General features: G+C 44.5%; 1 protein-coding gene across 1 annotated transcript in view; it reads right to left on the bottom strand.

Moving 5' to 3' along the window:
- Positions 1-22,908, bottom strand: part of LOC124798794 — an 83,624-nt gene that overhangs the window by 41,288 nt on the left and 19,428 nt on the right. Inside the window, exon 3 of the mRNA XM_047262323.1 lies at positions 8,292-8,500. Within this exon, the coding sequence (XP_047118279.1) occupies positions 8,292-8,500 (209 nt within the window). The remainder of the gene's footprint in view (positions 1-8,291; positions 8,501-22,908) is intronic.

The raw sequence follows: 22,908 nt of genomic DNA, 5'->3' as shown, positions 1-22,908 counted from the left end.
ACTGAGAAACTGGCCGCAAATATTGTTGCATTCCTACATTCAGCTAGAGCTACGAACACAGAATGTAGTGAAAAGAGGTTGCTGCAACAAGCGAACACCACACAGGAAAGGCTGAAGGGCCAAGCGTCATCAATCCTCCCCTCCCCACCCCCCCATAGGGGTGATGGAGGGGGGAGGGCACAAGAGGGGATCTATTAATGTAAGAGAAGGGGACGAGGCGAGAGGGGGAAGGGAGGGGGGGGTGTCCGGCGTGAGGTCACGCCACGAGCCGTGGTAGGCGCAGCGACCGCCGATCCATCTCCAAGGTCGCGCCGGGCGCCCGTGTCATCAAGATGGCCGCCGCGCGCCGCGCTCGTCCGCACGCGCCGCCGCCATATTGCCGCCGCTGCTCCACTTTCTTTTTCAGTCATACCGCGCGCGTTGCTTATATATTTCATTCTCGCATCACACAACAAGTTGGATTTACAACCCATTGACGTTTATTAAGTGAGAAAAATAACGAGATTAAGACAATTAAGTTCCTAAAAACGTGGAAAACAAATTTATCCATGACTATTATACAGAAAACGACCTAATTACAGTCACGTATTTTTAAAGCTTTTACGACTGTCGCAGATATGGAAATTGTTCCTTGTACACTTTCGATACCTATCGATATGCCGGCGCCAATAAAAGAATCGATACAAACTCAAGGGATCATATTCACAAAAAGAAATAAATGTGATTCCTGTATCTTTTCAAGTGGCGGAATGGACATCACAAAATGAACCGACCATTGGCTAGTTCAGTATTCCTTAAATGACAAAGACATGCAAAGGGAACTGCATGATAATTTAGTGTTCACGTCGACGGATTCAAAATTGGTAATTACTTTTGTTAACTTAAAATACAGGAGTGCTACAAGGTAAATAACCATTCTAGCAAGAATTTTCGAACAAAGCTGATACTTAAAAACTTTCAGTATATAGGTTATTTAGATGTTTCCGTTGCAGACATGTTCTTCAACGCAATTACACACCATTTCGCATGTCGTTAAGTTACTGCCTCACAAAACGTTTTTGAGGAAAAGAGCTGTCAGCAACGGACAATCAATACCACGTTCGAAAGCTTTCAAACTGCTAGATGTTGTACATGAGACTTTGCTGACGGTTAGTTATCGAAATTCAAGCGATGCTGTTTTTGGGCTATTGCTAGTAAAAAGGTTACATGGTCTTACTGTATGTTAAACTTAATAAATCAGTATGTTATTTATGACAACACTACGTAGACGAAGAGATTTTTCTTTTTTTAACTTTGTTTCCTCCTTCATTTATAAGTTTTTTGTTTCTTTTATTTTTTTAGGAAGTAACAGTTTCTTCCCTTCCCTAGATGCTCACCGAGCATAATAAAATCTCGATTAAACTCTGCCAACAGACTGAATTGTAGTTCCTAAAATGCAAATTTTAAAGGTGTTAACCTGAATTCATTACGCAAAACTTTCTAATAAAAAAATCTTTATAATTAGAAACTTAATAGAAATAGGAGGGAGGGGGGGGGGGGAGAGATACGAAATACCGAAACTTACCCGTAGATTTCAGCAGCACATGGAAATACATGATCACGTAGTCTGTCAACGTACTTGTTGCGCCCGACATTCGCATAAATGCGAATATTTTACTATTACCGCGTTTCCTAGTATCCGAACTTCGACTTAGCATTATCATCAAAATCTACTTCTTGTGGTCTTTTAACAGCTAATTTTCACAGCAAGATAACACGACAGCTTCCTTTAGTCAGGACTATGTGCTTTGATCTATCCTGTGGAGACGTCTGTACTTAAGTAGAAATATTCGGTTGTGTCATGTCGTCGCGGTTCTATCCACGCATTTTCTCATGAAGTCTTATCTACAGAAGTGCGGCATGCCGCCGGTAACTTTTCGCATTGATTCTCCATTTAAGAAAACCGCATGTTACGGAAAAAACATTTTACGTACAAATCGTTAGAATTTATATACGTTTCTGGATGGGACCCGTCTTTAGCGAAACCCAATTTGGTTTTATATCCCACTATAAAAACACAAAGGTATGAATACATAACTTTGTGTGTTCTTCAAAACTTTGTAATTACGATTTAGAAACTAATATTTATATGTGTACAAACAGTAAAGAACATTCTTTATGTTTACCAGCCATAAAATAAAAGTCTACTGATGATGCTGCTGCAACTGCAATGAAACATGTTTAGCATGGGATATAAAACAAAATTGTGTTTTGCTCAAGGCGGACCCCATCCAAAAACATACATATTGTTAAAGCAAACACGAACAAAAGATCTTCAACCTCAAGATGATTAAATAGTTCGATTGTTTTTCAAAATGTTATTCGCCTCTAAAACTTATACTTTTCCTTGGTTTGGAATCAGTTCTGGAATCAAATGTTCTTCTCTGATGTTGGCATCTCAAAAACCTGGTTCTAGAGGTGATGAGAATTATTCTCCACATACAGGGTGATTCAAAAAGAATACCACAACTTTAGGAATTTAAAACTCTGCAATGACAAAAGGCAGAGCTAAGCACTATCTGTCGGCGAATTAAGGGAGCTATAAGTTTCATTTAGTTGCACATTTGTTCGCTTGAGGCGCTGTTGACTAGGCGTCAGCGTCAGTTGATGCTAAGATGGCGACCGCTCAACAGAAAGCTTTTTGTGTTATTGAGTACGGCAGAAGTGAATCGACGAAAGTTGTTCAGCGTGCATTTCGAACGAAGTATGGTGTTAAACCTCCTGATAGGTGGTGTATTAAACGTTGGTATAAACAGTTTACAGAGAATGGGTGCTTGTGCAAAGGGAAAAGTTCTGGACGGCCGAGAACGAGTGATGAAAAAGTAGCACGCATCCAGCAAGCATTTGTTCGCAGCCCAGGAAGATCGACTCGCAGAGCTAGCAGAGAGCTGCAAATTCCACAGCCAACTGTATGGAGAGTCCTACGAAAAAGGTTAGTTATGAAACCTGAACGTCAACTACCCGAGGCGATGGATCGGCCGCCAGGCAGCCCGTGACAGAGCACTTCATCACTGGCCTCCAAGAAGCCCTGATCTTACCCCCTGCGATTTTTTCTTATGGGGGTATGTTAAGGATATGGTGTTTCGGCTACCTCTCCCAGCCACCATTGATGATTTGAAGCGAAAAATAACAGCAGCTATCCAAACTGTTACGCCTGATATGCTACAGAGAGTGTGGAACGAGTTGGAGTATCGGGTTGATATTGCTCGTGTGTCTGGAGGGGGCCAATTGAACATTTCTGAACTTTTTCTCGAATGAAAAAAAAACCTTTTTAAATACTCTTTGTAATGATGTATAACAGAAGGTTATATTATGTTTCTTTCATTAAATACACATTTTTAAAGTTGTGGTATTCTTTTTGAATCGCCCTGTATTTCTTACTTGACGTAAGGAACTAAAAGGAAGTCTTCATATCGAGGAATCACGTGAATACGAGCATCTACTTCGACGTTGTTCTCCGCCAAATAATCCTTTGTCCGGCGTGTTGTGTCATAGCAATCATTGTCACGAAGAATGATGTTACGTAAAGCAATGATCGCGACAACTCATTTTCTTGCAAGTGTTTCGCGAATGAACAACTTTCATTGAGTTTGATTCACCACGGAACACTGGCAGTCATTCGCTGGTCAGTTTTCGGCTTGCTGGAATATATGCAAATTTGGTATTGTATTAGAGTGTTACATACCAGTTTACATTTCCTCGATTAGAACTGCTGAGCACTTCCATTCATCAAGTGAAGCAGGCCTGTTTTTCAGCTTCGGTCAATTTGCGTGGAATCCACTGGGGACATATCTGTTTCGCAGCTAAACGTCCGTGCAAAATCGAATGTACTGTAGTCTTCAACACGCCTAATGATTCCTCCGTCATCCAGATTCGTCTCACGGCAATGCCCTTTACTCATGTCGCGCGCAGTTGGAACAATAACAAATTAAAGTTGACGGTCGCTGCATTCATTGCCAACGGAAGCAGGGCCACTTTGAAATTCTGCGAATCAGTGATAAGCTGTCTGGAGGTGACTCATTACCTATTACGAAGTAATTAGAGTCATTGTTGATAAGGCACGCCTTTGTTAACATCGTATTTTTTTGTAAATAATAGATTTGGCTATGAGTCGTCCTTTTAAAATTTTATTGGAAGATCTAGATTTCAGTTAGAAATTAGCCATTCTCAATGCACTATAATTTTTGATCAATGCATGTAATGCCTGTTGGTCGGGCTTCATCCACAGTTCATTGAATATTCGTTGAGTATTCAATGAATTGTGGATGAAGCCCAACCAACAGGCATCACACGCATTGATTAAAAATGATTGTGCATTGAGAATGGCTAGTTTCTAACTGAAATCTAGATCTGCCGATAAAATTTAAAAAGGACGACTGATAGCCAAAATCTACTATTTACAAGTCTATATAGACTAACAGTCGCCGCGTGCAACACTTCTGAATGGAAGGTAGCCTGATCGTGTTTTTTATTAATTTTTTTCGTCAGCTATTGGCCAGTTTCTGATTTGCGCTGTTTTAACAACAGCAAGCGACAATTTTAAAACAATAATTACTGGAATATCTCAATATCAACGTCCAGACGTCATTTTGAAAAAACTTGACAGAAGGCTCCGTACTCTTTACTGTTGTCTGCACCCAAATGACGTACCGTATTACGGGACATTTTCAGTGATTTTTTTTTTTTTTTTTTGTTTGCCTCATCGACACATAAGTACACACAAAATGCCGAAGCTGCAACAACGGATTTACTGAATTGCCACTTAAAATATCTTCTTATCAGAGTGATCCGTAATATACTATGCTTGTTACTCTTTAAAAATAATTTTAGTGTGTCTCAGACATTTCAGTTCACCCACACCATCTATACTCCGCAAGCCACCTTACGGTGTGTGGCGGAGGATACTTCGTTTATTACTATCACTTCGCCTTTCTCTTTCCAGTGGCGAATGGTTCACGGCAGTAAACGTAGTTGGCGAGCGTTTGTGCCAACCTGAATTCCTCTACTTTTACCTTCGTCGTCTTTAGGCGAGGTATACGTGGGAAGAACCAATATAAGGCTGATCCCGTTATGATATTAGAAACTTTCAGGGATGGCGGAGAAGGGTAAACGAATGAATTTGAGGTAAATTACACTGGTCGGGAAATGAAAGAGTCGAAAGTCGTTCTGATGCCTCTAACAGTGGAATACATGAGCTGGTACTGTACTGTTGTTGCCAAGATTGTAGGATAGGAAACTTTCAAAGATGATAGTACAGACCAAAACAACAACAAAAAATGTCCAGTAAACATGGGTTCTAAAATGCATACTTCAAAAGCTACGAGAACTTTTTCATCTTTGCTACTTTTTTTTCTGCTGTACAATTGCTTGTAGCTCTTAAGGTATGAGCCGGCCGCTGTGACCGGGCGGTTCTAGGCGCTTCAGTCTGGAACCGCGCGACCGCTACGGTCGCAGGTTCGAATCCTGTCTCAGGCATGGATGTGTGTGATGGCCTTAGGTTAGTTAGGTTTAGGTCTAAGTAGTTCTAAGTTCTAGGGGCCTGATGACCTCAGATCTTAAGCCCCATAGTGCTCACAGCCATTTGAGCCATCTTAAGGTGTGCATTTATATAGTTCATGTTTACCAGACTTTTGTTGTTTTGGTCCATACTGCCATTTCTGAAAGTTGCCTGTCCTTAGCGAAAACAGTACCGATCCACGTATTACACTGTACGAGGTATCAGAAAGACTTCTACTTGTAACTGTGACCTGGGTCCGTTACGTCAAGTTGGCATTTTTACCTTTCTCCGTCATCCCTGAAAGTTTGTACATCACAGAGTCACCTACATCTACATTGGTTGACTCTTCTAGGTACAAACCATCTCGGAACTAAACCGATAAATCACACTGTGATGCAAATTATCTCTCATGCAGCGTCTACCACTAGGAGTTAGTTGAGCAAAATGAAGCTGTAACGAAACGTGCTGCTCTTCTTTGGGTCTTCACAATGTCCTCTATCAATCTTATCTGGTACTGACTCTAGCCTGCCAAGCAACATGTTACCTATTGTTAGAACGAGGGTTTTGTAAGGTAGGGCCTACTTCCTTTTTGGATGGATTACACTTTCTGATAATTATTCCACAGTATCTCAGTGTGGCAGCTGCCTATACTACGATTAGCTGCGTCGCCATTCCACTTCAAATCGCTCCGTAATGTTTTATGGGTATGACTGATTTCACTCTTTGTTCTGCATTAATGTGCTCACACAATAGAGCGTCTTTCCGTCTCTTTCATGAAGGCAGTAGTCAAAATTTGCCTCTGCTTCTCGAATAAGCCTGTGAAGAACTCCTTTTCGAGCAGAATCAATTATCTGATCCCATTTGTGGACGTCGCCGATTCATATACCACGGGTTTATTGACTCCTAACAATAATAATGTTTTATGTGCTGTTTCGGTTGTCAGTTACCGATCTTTAGATTGATTCTCATACAAGGTCAGCGGCCCGGAAGGATTCACACGTCACAGATGAGATGTTAGAACACACTGTTAACTACGGCCCTTGTTCCACAGGGAGTATGATTTCCTGTAAGTTTACAAGATGGTTCCCAAGTAGGCGGGCGCCGTTGGTTGCTAATAGGTTTGTGTGGAGAAAGTTCCGCACGTTTTCTGATGACGGCTCCAGTGAGCTTTTTCTTCCAAGATTCTTTGACTTATTTGCACTGCCAGGAATCCTGTCGGTGTTTGACGTCAAAACTTGGATGTGCTGACACACTGTAAAGACTCTTTGTTGGCACGTAGATTCCCACTGTTTTCACTGCCGCGAACAGTTAACTAGGGCACTAAAGAAATCACTGCTGCTTTAATTGATGTACGAGATGGAACAGTCGTACCTACACACTGTAAAAACACAATTATTAAAATAAATGTTTCTACATTTATATCTACACTGTGCAAAGCACTGTGAAGTGTATGACAGAGGGTACGTCCCTTTGTGCTGGTTACTAGGGTTTCTTCCCGTTCCATTCACTTATGAGGCGCAGGAAGCATGACCGTTTGAATGCCCCTGTTCGTGCAGTAATTATTCTAATCTTATCCTCACGATCTTTGTGGGTGATACGTGGGTGATTTTATGTTCCTGGAGTCATCATTCAAAGCCGGTTCTTGCCACTTTGTAATAAACTCTCTCAGGATAGGTATTTGTATGAGTTTGCCGATTCCAACAGTAACTCACTGATACTATAGTCATAGGATACTCTATGCTTTTCCGTTTTATTAAGTGCACAATTTTACTTTTTTTTACGTCCTGAAACACCAGCAAAAGTTTCGAGAGCTGTATGCGTCGAGTAAGCAAATATATTCGCTATCCTATTAAACGTTGTGTGTTACAATTACTGCAAACGTACGAGCACTTCCAGTTCCCGATTATATGGGCTCGGATTATTATCCGTGCATATTTCGCGACATTTTATATCTACAACTATTCTGTCATAGCTAGAACGAATGGTTTTGTTTATAATACCAATTTGTGTTTGCGAAGACGTATCCTCGAGTGGTTATCAGCCATGGCTACGAAACGGTATTTAAGCAGCTAAAGTGACGCCGATGTAGTGGACAAAGTGTATTCGGCAAATGAAGAGAGAAAAGACGAGGACTCTATTATGATACACACCGAGACACTGAAATGCGTTGCCATGTTTTTGGAGTATGCACGAAACAATTCGCGCGACTATACCGACAACTCTTCTATCATGAAAACTGCACGTGTTTTACGGTTTCAAGTCCACATGAACACGGCTAATCGGGAGTTTGCTGTAGTTCGAGCGTAAAACTGTAATCAAATGCACACTTATTAACACAGCGCATCGAGTTAAAAAAAAGGTTTCACATGAACGGTAACGTCGATTTGCCATGAAACTCTGCAAACCAACGTGAGGTGCATGGCAGAGGATACGTACCATTGTGCCAGTTATTTAGGTTTCTTCCCGATCCATCACGTATAAAGCGTGGGAAGAATGAATGCGTGCAGTAATTATTCCAATCTTATCCCCACGATCCCTGTGGAAGCGATACGTAGGGGGTTGTAGTATATTCCTAGAGCCATCACTTAAATCTGGTTCTTGAAATTTTGTTAATACTTTCTCGGGATAGTTTGCACTTCAGTAGTGTTGCTGACGCTCCTTTCTTTTGCTCTGTACACAGCTCATCATCAAAAGAGCTAATAACGCTAACGACTTGCGAACGTCGGCAGTTAGAACAGACACGTTGCCAACATACAAGTTGCAGCAGAGTGTGGCAGCACTGGCAGGCAAGCTAGCCGGCTGCGCGAGACGCGGCCAGGGCGGCAGCAGGGTAGTAGCAGTGGCGGTGGCGGTGGAGGAGCCACACTTGCTTCGCGCGCTGGCTGCCAGGCGGCGCGCCGGTCGCGCCTCAATGACGGCCCAAGGGCGCCGGTGCTCTGTTTACGCTGAGCTGCGCAGCCGTCTCTGCGCACCCCGCCGCCGGCCGGGCCTGCACGTCCGCCTTTTACGTAACGACGCGCCTCGCCGTGCCTCGCTGCGCTGCCAATCTGGACTCGATGACGGGTGAGGAACGCTAACGTCCCTGGCATTGCTGCCTCACACGGGCCAGGAATTTCTCGCCCAAACTGCTGCAGCGCCTGTACTCTCGTCAATCGTCTCGAGTGACAATTGGCGGCATGAACAACCAGCCACGAATACATCGAACAAGCCCTCGAAACCACACTTTGAAGTGTATGGCAGAGGGCAGTTAGCACGCTACCGCTATGTTACGGTTCCTTCCCATTCTAAACGTGCGGCAAGAATGCCTCCGTGTGTGCTGTAACCTCGTAATCGCGAACGCTCGGGGATCGATACGCAGGGCGATGAAGGGTAACCGCCTATTCTTCACTAAATACCATCTCATCAGTCTTTGTAAGCAGTCTGTCATGGCGATACGTGGCGTCTATCTTCAAGAGTCTGACAATTTAGGTTTTCCAGCATTTCCGTTACGTTCTTCCGTGACCCAAACAGGCCTGTGATCATTCGTGTGGTCCTTGTGTGTTTAAGTTCAGTATCTATCGTTAGCCCAGTTTGCTAACGGAAGACAAGAATTCCTTATAGATGTCTGCGACCGTGATGCACTTATCAGAAAACTATCAAACCCGGCAATGCTTCGCAACTGCTAAATATGTATGGGAATTGTATAAACGACCCCTGTTTATCTCTTTCTCCCCCCCAACTCTCCTCCCTCTGTCCATTAGCTCCTCCCACTCTATTTCCAACTCCTCCTCCTCCTCCTTTCTTCCTTCCTTCCTCCCTCCCTCCCTCCCTCCCTCCCTCCCTCCCTCCCCGTCTCTCTCTCTCTCTCTCTCTCTCTCTCTCTCTCTCTCTCTCTCTCTCTCTCTGTCTCTCTCCAGCTTCATTACCTCCCCCTGTCCATTTTCTCTTCTCTTTTCCACTGACCTTGAGGGCTATTTATTATTACAACCAACGATTTGGAACTGAAGCAGCTTAAAATAAGTGGGTAAATCGGTTGGGATCATTGACATACGCGGTGTGAGAGAGACGTCTCCTGCTGCTGGTACTGTCAGAACAGTAGCTTCAATGGCAGTATTTCGCATTGCTTTAATTTGTAAGTAGGCAAAATCTATAGCCTACGTCCGAGTGAATGTTGATCACAGTATCGTATAGAACTTCTCAAAATTTCTTCTAACACATTTTCCTCTACATCTACATACATACTCCGCAATCCACCATACGGTGCGTGGCGGAGGGTACCTCGTACCACAACTAGCATCTTCTCTCCCTGTTGCACTCCCAAACAGAACGAGGGAAAAATGACTGCCTATGTGTCTCTGTACGAGCCCTAATCTTTCTTATCTTTGTGGTCTTTTCGCGAAATGTAAGTTGGCGGCAATAAAATTGTACTGCAGTCAGCCTCAAATGCTGGTTCTCTAAATTTCCTCAGTAGCGATTCTCGAAAAGAACGCCTCCTTTCGTCTAGAGACTCCCACCCGAGTTCCTGAAGCAATTCCGTAACACTCGCATGATGATCAAACCTACCAGTAACAAATCTAGCAGCCCGCCTCTGAATTGCTTCTATGTCCTCCCTCAATCCGACCTGATAGGGATCCCAAACGCTCGAGCAGTACTCAAGAATATGTGGTATTCGTGTTTTATAAGCGGTCTCCTTCACAGATGAACCACATCTTAAAATTCTACCAACGAACCGAAGACGACTATCCGCCTTCCCCACAACTGCCATTACATGCTTGTCCCACTTCATATCGCTCTGCAATGTTACGCCCAAATATTTAATCGACGTGACTGTGTCAAGCGCTACACTACTAATGGAGTATTCATACATTACAGGATTCTTTTTCCTATTCATCTGCATTAATTTACATTTATCTATATTTAGAGTTAGCTGCCATTCTTTACACCAATCACAAATCCTGTCCAAGTCATCTTGTATCCTCCTGCAGTCACTGAACGACGACACCTTCCCGTACACCACAACTCTTCAAATATGTATGTATTTAAAATAAATATCCCATGTGCGTCTGAATGTTCATACACTATCGTTTAAAAATGTGAAGTAAATCGGCTAAGATATGTTCGAGATTTTTGCAAACAACATTTCCCCTGAAACTTCCTGGCAGATTAAAACTGTGTGCCGGACCGAGACTCGAACTCGAATTCTCAGGAGAGCTTCTGTAAAGTTTGTAAGGTAGGAGGCGAGATACTGGCAGAAGTAAAGCTGTGAGTGCCGGGCGTGAGTCGTGCTTCGGTAGCACAGATGGTAGAGCACTTGCCCGCGAAAGTCAAAAGCTCCCGAGTTCGAGTCTCGGTCCGGCACACAGTTTTAATCTGCCAGCAAGTTTCATATCAGCGCACACTCCGCTGCAGAGTGAAAATCTCATTCTGGAAACATTTCCCCTTTATACCGCATATATTAGATGTATATAGTGTGAACATTAATAAAACCGACAAACTGTTTGGACAGACCGCTGACTGGAAATGGACGAAGAAAGGTCCTCTGAACACGTGTCCCGAAATGCATCGTTGGCACGGTAGATGGCGCTGACGAATGGCAGTTCCCCTGACCATGTGCCGTGTGTTCGTTGTGTGATTGACGCAGCGCACTGAAGCAACAGAATAGTTGAAACGCGTATGTATTTAGTACAGCGATGGCGAGGCATGACAGAATCTCTGACCAGAGAGTTATTTATCGTTGCTAGTCTGCGCTTGACCGCGCGAGAGTTCAGTTGCATGTAGGGAGTCGGCAGAGCAGTTGCGGTCGAGTTGCGAGAGAGTTCAGTTGTACGTAGCAAGTCGCGAGAGCATGTAGTAGCGCGCGAGAGACAGTCGGAGTTGTGTGTGAGGAGTCGGCGGGCGTCGACATGGGCCTCTGGTCAAGATTCAGGACGAGGTATATTTTTTAAATAAGGTAATGAAGCAGCATTGCGCTCATCTGATAATGTAATGCATCTTAAGTGTAATTAATTTGTTCAAGAATCGCCCCAATAATAATTTTGTTTTCAAACCAAGCATTTTAACAAAACAAACATTTTATTGAAAAAAGTTTCCTTAAAGAAAAAATTTACTTAAGTTCAAAGAATTTTTGCGATGCATTTCCTCCAAGCTAGGGCAAAAAATAAGAGCAGATGCAATTTTACTTAGGTAAGAACAGGGCCTAAGATCGACATTTCGGTCTATTTGCGTTTTCATTGTCACTGAGATTTCATTTTTATTGAATTAACTTTCATTTTTGTGGGGAGCTTACACATGGCTCAGATTGCTAGTTTTCACATTTATTGTCATTGATTAACATTTATTTGCTGGGAGGTTACACTAGGTTCTATTCTCGTTAACATTTAAATATTGTCTTTCTAAATTTCTCTGGGGAGGTTACATAGTCCGCTATTTATATCGAGAACGAGACGAGATGGTGTTTATGTACGGCCAAGCAGATGGAAACGGTCGAGAGCCAAAAGAAGTTCCCTCACAGACAGCAACAACATCACACAACATTTAAAGCCCTTTTCGTGGGTCCTTTGAGACAGACGAACGCGCCGGCGGAACGTGCGTACATCAGATTTGGAGGAGCGGGTTCTACACTGTATTGAGACGAACCCTAGTGCAAGCTCCAGCCAAGTGGCCCGCCAACATGGTGTAAGGCAAAGTATGATTGTGCTTATCCTGTATGACAGCCAATATCTATATGACCTGCAATCCCAGGAAGGCCACTGTGACCATCTGCTTGGTGTGACGTCGATGTGACGCAGCTCTGTACTGTGTTCTGGGACGATGTGCTATCGTTGCACGCACACCGTCCGTTTCCGGACACATGTTCATAAGCACTTTTTCCTCCATTTCCAGTCAGGAATCCGTGCCTGCAGTTTGTCGGTTTTATTAACGTTCAGCCTGTGTATTAAACAGTATGTAACCTACGTCCGTCCGAACGTCTAGAGCATTGTATAAAAATTTGAAGTAAGTAGGACGAGAACTTTTCCAGATTTTCGGTAACAATATTAAACAAGGACTTGTCTGTTTACATCGCACTTTATTTGTTCTAATGGATAACGCGTTTGCCGCGCGAGATTAGCCGAGGGGACTCAGGCGCTGCAGTCATGGACTGTGCGGCTGGTCCCGGCGGAGGTTCGAGTCCTCCCTCGGGCATGGGTGTGTGTGTTTGTCCTTAGGATAATTTAGATTAAGTAGTGTGTAAGCTTAGGGAGACCTTAGCAGTTAAGTCCCATAAGATTTCACAAACGTTTGACATTTATTTATTTATTTATTTATTGATATTTTTTTTATTTTTTGATAACGCGTTTTGGCACATTAGCTATAATGAAATCTTTCGTAAGAGAAGAAAGCTCTGATGATGGTAGACTGCCGAAACCTGTATCCATTTGAAGAAATGAAGTGCAGTCTAGACAGACAACTTTTGTAATCGTTAACACCACTTACGGATTAGGCCTTTGGCCTGTTCCGACTGGCCGAGTGCTGATTCCGACAGCCGTTATTGGCAGTAGCTGAATCGTGGTTACGCCGCTGCTTCGTTATTCGAGAGCAGTTCCTCAGCTGGTCTCACAAGGGCTGAGTGGTATTCTGACCAGACCTTCCTGCCTCACAAAAAATCTGAGGAGACACCAGGACGCGAACCAGGCTCCTCCCTCACTGAATACAAAGACGGAACCTTTTTTTTTTCTCTGTGGTGTCCGCAGCGTCGAGACGGCGGGGTGTCCAAGTCATCTGTCATCGAGGGTTGAACACCCTTTAATTACAGAATATGCCTCTGGTCAGTCCATGCTGTGCTGTATCATCAATCTCTTCTCACACCCAGCGCACCCCATTGCTCTGGAGGATGCGGAATGCGGAATCATTCGGGTACAAGGTACAAGCATTATTTAATATGGGACGCACACACTTTAGCAGTATTCTAATATGGGACGCACTAATGATTTATAAGCAATCTCCTTTATAGACTGCATTTCCCCAGTATCTGGCCAGTGACTAAGTCTGCTACATGCCTTACCTACTATTGAATTTGTAAGATCGTCCGATTTCGTATCCCTCCAAATTGTTACACCCAGACATTTGTATGAGTTGACTGGTTCCAGTTCTGAATCTTTGATATAGTAGTCACAGCCCACTACGTTTTTCGTTTTGTAAGAAACGTCATTTCAGATTTCATTACGTTTAAGAGAACATCTACATACATACTCCGCAAGCCACGGTGCATGGTGAAGAGTACCCCGTGCCACCACTAGTCTTTTCCTTTCATTTTCCACTGGCAAATAGAGTGAGCGAAAAAGACTGTAAGAGCTTCCGTACGAGCTCTAATTTCCCTTATCTTCGTGGCCCTTGTGCGAAACATTCGGGAGGACGACGGTTCAATCCCGCATCCGGCCATCCTGATTTAGGTTTTCCGTGATTTCCCTAAATCGCTCCAGGCAAATGCCGGGATGGTTCCTTTCAAAGGGCACGGCCGACTTCCTTCCCCGTCCTTCCCTAATCTGACGAGACCGATGACCTCGCTGTCTGGTCTCCTGCCCCAAAACAACCCAACCCAACTCCCTTGCGCGAAATGTACGTTGGCGCAAGTAGCATCGTTCAGCAGCCAGCTTCAGATAACGCTTCTCCGAATTTTCTCCAATGTCGTCGTCTTTCCAGGGATTCCCATTCGAGTTCGCGAAACATCTCTATATTACTCGTGTGCTCGTCTAACCTACCGGTAACAAATCTTGCGCTCGTCTCTGAATTACTTCGGTGTCTTTCTTTTGCCCGACCCGGTGCGGATCCCCAACATTGGAACATCACTCAAGAATGGGTTCTACACAGTCCCCCTACTAGATGAGTTAAACTTCCTTAAAATACTCCCAAAAATTCGAAGCCGACCGCTCGCCTTCCCCATTATCGCCTTTCCGCGCTCGTTCCTTTTCAAATCGCTTTGCATCGCTACGCCCAGATATTAAATCGAGGTGGCTGCGTCAAACAATGCTGTATCCGAACATTGATTGTTTCTCCTACTCAGCAGCATTCACTTAACATTTTACAACATTTAGACCCACGTGCCATTTATCCAACTAGAAATTATGTATCCTCAAAGTCACACAAGTTGTGAATCTTAGCGGACCAGTTTGAAATCTTTACAATATCTGACTGAATATTCGTGCAGCTTTCTTCAGACAGTATTTCATTAGAAATAACTTCACGATATGCGCCAGGTATGAGACTGCCTTGTAATTAATTTACGACAGAAACAACGTGCTTCCGTGGGACATGCCTGAAGTTACTCTTACTCTCTTCCACCACGCCCCATCATGCAGCGGCCAGCCTATCGACACAGTCACCCGTTTCGTTTGATACGCCGTATCAGGACGTCACGTGACGAAAGCGCAAGTCGGGGCCCGCATGATCGTTGTTTATGAATTCATGCTGGTTACCATATAGTAGGTCACTCTGTTCGATGAATGTTAATATGCTTGAGCCCAGAATTATGTTTTAATAATTTACAACATCAGTGAGACTGGGCGATAGTTTTCTGGATCACTTCCGTTACCCTTCTTGTAGACGGCTGAGTGTCAGCCGGATTTTTTTTTCCTAATCACTGGTCCAAGCTTGCATAAAAATGACTTACAATGTGGATTTTTATCAAAACACGTTATATGTTTGTTTTTCCCCTGGACTTCTACATCTACATCTACATTGATACTCCGCAAGCCACCCAACGGTGTGTGGCGGAGGGCACTTTACGTGCCACTGTCATTACCTCCCTTTCCTGTTCCAGTCGCGTATGGTTCGGGGGAAGAACGACTGTCTGAAAGCCTCCGTGCGCGCTCTAATCTCTCTAATTTTACATTCGTGATCTCCTCGGGAGGTATAAGTAGGGGGAAGCAATATATTCGATACCTCATCCAGAAACGCACCCTCTCGAAACCTGGCGAGCAAGCTACACCGCGATGCAGAGCGCCTCTCTTGCAGAGTCTGCCACTTGAGTTTATTAAACATCTCCGTAACGCTATCACGGTTACCAAATAACCCTGTGACGAAACGCGCCGCTCTTCTTTGGATCTTCTCTATCTCCTCCGTCAGACCGATCTGGTACGGATCCCACACTGATGAGCAATACTCAAGTATAGGTCGAACGAGTGTTTTGTAAGCCACCTCCTTTGTTGATGGACTACATTTTCTAAGCACTCTCCCAATGAATCTCAACCTGGTACCCGCCTTACCAACAATTAATTTTATATGATCATTCCACTTCAAATCGTTCCGCACGCATACTCCCAGATATTTTACAGAAGTAACTGCTACCAGTGTTTGTTCCGCCATCATATAATCATACAATAAAGGATCCTTCTTTCTATGTATTCGCAATACATTACATTTGTCTATGTTAAGGGTCAGTTGCCACTCCCTGCACCAAGTGCCTATCCGCTGCAGATCTTCCTGCATTTCGCTACAATTTTCTAATTCTGCAACTTCTCTGTATACTACAGCATCATCCGCGAAAAGCCGCATGGAACTTCCGACACTATCTACTAAGTCATATATATATATATATATATATATATATATATATATATATATATATATATATATATATATATATATATATATATTCTCGTAGACACCACGAATGCAAGATTACACTAATACACGGGCGGAAAAAAATAGTACGCCCTTTCAGAGGTTTCCAATTCACCCTACATTTATTGTTGCAAAAGTGCATATGGGGTACATGAAGTGATTACATATACAAATCAATAGCACAAGGTACCAAGTATGAACAAGTGCTGAAAAAACCCATGCTAGTACGTGGTGTAGCCTCCACGGACGACAACGCAAGCGCTAACTTTCACATCTAGTCGATCGTACAGACCGTCACTGGTGTCCTGGGTACGTTATTACCACGCCCACTCGACCTGTTCACGTAGTTCTCCTATAATGGCTCCAAGCACTATAGGACTTAACTGTCCCCTATACTTAGAACTAATTAAACCTAACCAACCTGACAGCACACACATCCATGGCCGAGGCAGGATTCGAACCTGCGACCGTAGCAGCAGCGCGGTTCTGGACTGATGCGCCTAGAACCGCTCGGTCACAACGGCCGGCCACATAGTTCTGTAAGATTTGTTAGATGAGGTGACACACGAGTCACTTCTCGTCACATCACATTCCGCACGTGCTCTAATTGCGCCAAGTCCGGAGAACGTGCTGCCCAGAGAAGCTGCTGCACGTCTTGCATAACTCGTTGAGTTTCAGGGGCAGTGTTTGGGCGAGCGTTATCCTACTGGAAAAACAAAACATTTTTCTGTTGTGCGAAGGGTCTAACAACGTTCTGCACGTACCTAGCGCTGGTTAGCGTCCCCTCCAGAAACACCAAACGTGAACGAGAGTTGTGGCTTATCGCATCCCACACCATAAAGCCTGGGTTGGCATGGTTGAACTACAGACAACACGAGCCGTGTACTTCCTTCCTGGTGGAATTAGTGGAACTGATTGGCTATCGGACCCCCTCCGTCTAATAGGCGCTGCTCAGGCACGGTTGTTAACATCTTTGGACGGGCTTAGTTACATCTCTGAACATTCAAAGTCACTGTGTCTATGATACAATATCCGCCGTAAACGTCTGTCTTCAGGAGTTCTGGGAACCGGGTTGCTGCAAAACTTTTTTTGATGTGTGTATAAAGGTTGAACAAGAGAGAAGAAAGATTGTGCACCGCCTTCTGCCCTTTTTGTTCGTACACTTCTCTCTTTGTCTTCTCCTGTTGCTGTAACACACACAACACACAACACACACACACAGAGAGAGAGAGAGAGAGAGAGAGAGAGAGAGAGAGAGAGAGAGAGAGAGAGATGCAGCGGCGGGGCTGTGTTTGTTTGGGGAGTCTGCGGTGACGCACACGATACGGCGCGGTGCGCGCGCCTGCGTCACGGCCGGCCACAGCGACAGCACGCCGCCTCGTCCCAGTCTTCAATCCGCCAGCGCGCAACTACGTCGCCGCTTTCCATCCGGCCATCTAGAGCTATCGTATGATGCGATAAGGAAACTGATGACGCGCTCATTTGACGAAAGACAGCGCACTGACGTTGACACTGCGTGTACTTAGACAGCATGATTCAAAAAGAACACATTTCGGTTGTTTATGACAGACAAATCATAAAAGACAGAAACACACCGCACGTGCCACCGAATAGAGAAAGATTCACAGTTTCGACACAGCTGCGCTGTTTGTTTCTACCAACACTGCGACCACATCACAAGCGAAATCATTTCTTGTGTTGGAATTTACACGATGTCAATCCACTGTTTGAGTGCAACGTGCTTTCCGCCATCGATTCAGCTAGAAGTCGCCTCTACACAAGGAGAATTAAGACTGGCATACAAAATTCGTGGCAGTTGGTTGTATATACAAACGGAAGAGCACTGTTCGCCCATGAACGTCTCATAAAAATCTCGAGCATATCCGAGATACGTTCACACGAAACCCTCGAAAGTGCCCAAGACGAGAAGGCCTTCAGCTTCCAGAAACAAGGGTGTGGCGTATTCTGAAACACCTGCATACGAAACCATACAAGAGGCAGTTACTGCAGCAATTGCGACCCGGCGACATCAACAGATGTTAACAATTTAGTATTTGAGTTCTCCCATATATGCCAGAGGAAACCTTCTACAAACTACTCATCTCTTCGGAAGAATCGACGTTGCACCTCTGGGGTGAAGTAACTCGCCATGATTTAAGAATTTGTGGGTCACAAAATCCTGGTGTAGTCGTCGAACATAAAAGAGACTCGCCAAAACATAATGTATTGCGTGCCATTTCTGTCCACAAAGTTTATGGACCTTTCTCTTGCGGAGGACACTGTGACAGGAATGTCATACCTGGATATGTTGCAAAATTGGCTGTTTCTTCAACTTCACGAAAATTCCAATGATTCTATTTTTATGCGTGGCGGCGCCCCGCCTCACTTTCACCTTGAGGTTCGGCTTTATCTTAACGACAGCATCCCACAACGATGGATTGGGAGAGGTGGACAAAAAAGCTTTAATATTTTTTTTGCACGCCCTGGTCACCCGACCCCACACACAGAGATTAATTTTTTTGTCCCACTTATGGCAACTACTCATCAAGAGCTGAGAAATCTAATTGTCGAAGCTAACGATTTAGTAAACAGGGACCTGTTGACTCAAGCGTGGAACAAAATGGACTACTGTTTAGATGTTTCAAATGGGTCAAATGACTCTGACCAATATGGGACTTAACAGCTGTGGTCATCAGTCCCCTAGAACTTAGAACTACTTAAACCTAACTAACCTAAGGACATCACACACAACCATGCCCGAGGCAGGATTCGAACCTGCGACCGTAGCAGTCGCGCGGTTCCGGACTGCGCGCCTACAACCGCGACATCACCGCGGCCGGCTTAGATGTTTCGAGAAATGTTTGGCGCTCATGTTAAATGTATGGGACAGTCTCCTTGCGGACAAAAAACTTTGAACCTTCCTCCATCCAGTGACGTGCGCAATGAGTTTCTATCTTTCACTGTGACTGTGATGAACAACTGAAATCTGTTCCATCGTTTAGAATCGCCCTGTAAAATTTACGTGCCTTACCGGGAAGATGGTTAGCCGAACTATCGCTTGGCAGATTCTTTTTGCAAAAGTGTTTTTCCGAGATTATTATATTTGTAAAAGTAAAACAAATATTTTTTGATTTGTTTAAGTCTGCATGCTTTTGTGGCCGTCAACATCTTTAAAATTCTTCCTATACAATCGCCGGTGTGACTGCCGCGTTGCGATATTCTTCAAGGATCTTCAGGTGTTTCTGGTCAGCTAAGGTCCTATCGAAGATCATACCTTGCGATCTCGTTTATATTTCATGAACGAAGAGTGACATGGAAACGAGCTCTATCCCGCACAACAGGACACGTTACATTAACGTGTATTTATTCCACTTTACTCTTCTATCATCCAAGATAATGAAGCAAGTGCTTTTTTTGAAACAGTAAACCGACGTTTTACTGTATTACTGTATTTGTCTTCTGTACTGTCTACGTTTCGGCTTTCATGCCATTTTCAAGTAGAGTGCTCAAAGTTCTTAGACCATTTACATGTCTCATCTGTTAAGGGCCGCGCGGGATTAGCCGAGCAGTCTCAGGCGCTGCAGTCGTGGACTGTGCGGCTGGTCCCGGCGGAGGTTCGAGTCCTCGCTCGGGCATGGGTGTGGGTGTGTGTGTTTGTCCTTAGGATAATTTAGGTTAAGTAGTGTGCGAGCTTAGGGACTGATGACCTCAGCAGTTAACTCCCATAATATTTCACTCACATTTGAACACATCTGTTAAGGCAGTCCAAAGCAGGTAAACAAGACTAACATACGTCTTTACGATATAACGCCAGTACAGTAGGCCTGTCTTTTTGTTGCGTATTGTATCGACGGATGACAGTTGCATCTTAAAGACATGTATACAATCGAAGCAAAACAGTTGAGATGGTATGAGCGTGTACGTCGTATGGATGAGGATAGATGGCCCATGGTGATGATGAAATGGATTGCAACGAATTTTTGTACTTACTTTAATGCTACAAGTGGTGTCACTCTATAAAGCTCTACCCGTTTGACATATAACCACTCACTCCATTCTCTAATATTGTAGTTCACAGTTTACAGTGGCGAATACTATAATAGGCTTTCTTAGTATCAGTGAAAACGATATCCGTCTCAGAATCCCTCTCCAATCTTTGTCCACGAGCTGTTTTAGGCAAAACGTATCTCCCCGCACGGAAGAAAAAAATGGTTCAAATGGCTCCCAGCACTATGGGACTTAACATCTGTGGTCATCAGTCCCCTAGAACTTAGAACTACTTAAACCCAACCAACCTAAGGACATCATACACATCCATGACCGAGGCAGGATTCGAACCTGCGACCGTAGCAGTCGCGCGGTTCCGGACTGAGCGCCTAGAACCGCTAGACCACCGCGGCCGGCCCGCACGGAAGAGTTGGGAAAGTGTAACGAAGAGGACTCCCAAGTATTTCCATATGTTTATTACTACTTTTTCTGTGGTAATCACGACCAGTGCTAGTAGCTTCGTAATGGTGAGCCAAAATCCCAACTGTCGTTACGTCAGACCTTCATACTCATCGTTCAGCAGTAGCTATGGAGTTTAAAGCGAGAATACAATGTTAGCATGGCCACAATGAAGGTTAGAGCGGCCCAGTGTTTGGATTTATAGAGCGTGTATCAGTTTTTGATCATAAGGACCTATTTAGTTAATAAATAGCTGACTCAAGTGAACACCTGATGCAGAGTTTTACTATTGTAGCTAATCTGTTGTACGCAACTGTGAACTCTTTATAGAGCCAGTCGTGTGCCGAGTTGTACCATGGCTTGGAGTCGCGTTGAACAGTAGAGCCCCCTATAACCGGGTGGGTTAATCAGTTCCGAAGTCGGACGAAGGCAACGGCACACCATGCTCTGCAAAAACGGTTTTGTTCAGAAAAACCTTCAGGTTTATGATGGCTTTACTTTCTTCTTGCTGCAGCTGCAAGCACACTCAGTATGCCGGTGCTGACACCGATTGTGTGCGTCTCGTGCAACGTCTTCTGAATTTATTTTACATTGAAGGAAAAAAATTCAAACACCAATGAGGAGTTGTTCGACAGAAACGAAACTTAGTAGGAGTGTTTCTACATCTGAAACATGACATGTATTCAAATTTCGCACCAGTTGCATAGGAGTGACGCTTATAGTGCTACTGTGAGGATTCAAATCAGGTCTGCTGACTGGCTGTAGCGAGCTGATCTGACTAAAGAATATCTTTGACAAAGAAGACCATATCAACAGCACACTAGGTTTGAATGATGTCGTGTAACAGGTTTACGAGAAGCTGTTGTTTTCCTGCCGCGATACTGCAGAATGGCTTAGCAGGAATGTAGCCGCTGTACATGATTTCTGGCAGCGGTGGCCACGGGAAGGTACGGTCGCCAGAAAACCGAGCTCGGGACAGCCACACGGCACTACCGAGAGCGAAGACCGTAGTTTTCAGCGTATGGCCCTGGCGTATCGTACTGCATCTGCAGCAGCAATTTGAGCAGCAGCTGGCACCATAGTGACACAGCGTACTGTTACAAAGCGTTACTTAAAAGACAGCTCCGAGCTAGACATCCTGTAGTGTGTATTCCACTGAGCCCAATCCAGCGCCGTTTGTGATTTCACTGGCGTTAAGGGAGAGCTCATTGCAAGGCGAAGTCGTGATCTATTATGTTTTCTGACGAACGCCGGTCCTGGCTCGGTGCCAGTGATGGCCCTGTGTTGGTTAGCAAGATATACACGGGCCCCACAACGAAGTTGTGACGTCACACTAGTCGCCTTGTCCGCCACACTCCGCGAACACTCGGCTCCGTACAGTGCCCTGCCCACGGGAATTCAATGTTTGATTGAAAAGATATCCACTGAAGTTCCTAATTTTGTAGTGTGGTATTGAGAACTTGCGAGAGGCACTTGTAAGACTTGCAGTGTCACGTGCTGCGACGTACAAGCCACGACCTGTGTTTCTCGTAGGGCCTCGCGAAGAGGCCAGGCAAGCGCCTGCAACGAACCTGTCTGTGGCCTAGATACAGCTGAGCTACACCGGGAGTTGTGGTTTGAGGTGCGAATTCATGTGACAGCAGAAGCACTCTCGTGGTAATCCCGCGCACCCTGACTGGCCAGTTCGACCTGTTGTGCTGCCGTGCGTGAACAGCATTCCAGGGTGTGTTTCCCAACAGCATAACGCTCGTCCACACACCGCTGTTGTAACCCGTCATGCTCTAAAGAGTGTCGGCAAGTTGCTTTGACCTGATCGGTCACCACATCTGTCCCCAGCAGAGCACATGTAGGGCATCATCGGGCAGCAACTCCAGCGTCATACATAACAAGCATTAAGCGTCCCAGTATTGACCGACCAATTTGAACAAGCATGGAACTTCATCCCACTAACATCCTGCGCCTGTACAACACTACACATGCACGTTTAAATGCTTGCATTCAACATCCTGGCGGTTACACCGGATATTAATATACCAGCATTTCACATTTGCAATGGCTTATCTCGCGCTTACATTAACCTGTGATCTTGGTGTTTAATCATTTCGTTATCTCTTGGTGTTCATATTTATTTCCGTCAGTGTGTTGCAAATATTTTCGGCCCGGTAGCCGAGTGGTAAAATGCCGGACTATAGTTCCAACAAGCACGCATGCCATGTGAAATAATCTTCACGTGACCAGTTAGAAGTGCTGTTGAATTTTGTAACACGAAGGTTACTCCACTTAAACAGGCCTGAAGATGACATAATGTATTATCGAAACTGGTAGCCCAAAAATAAAACCGAAATAAC

This window comes from Schistocerca piceifrons, chromosome 5, assembly GCF_021461385.2.
Source record: "Schistocerca piceifrons isolate TAMUIC-IGC-003096 chromosome 5, iqSchPice1.1, whole genome shotgun sequence".
In the NCBI taxonomy this organism is placed as follows: Eukaryota; Metazoa; Arthropoda; class Insecta; order Orthoptera; family Acrididae; genus Schistocerca; species Schistocerca piceifrons.
The sequence above is the reverse complement of the archived record's forward strand: the minus strand, read 5'-3'. Positions and strand labels throughout refer to the sequence as shown.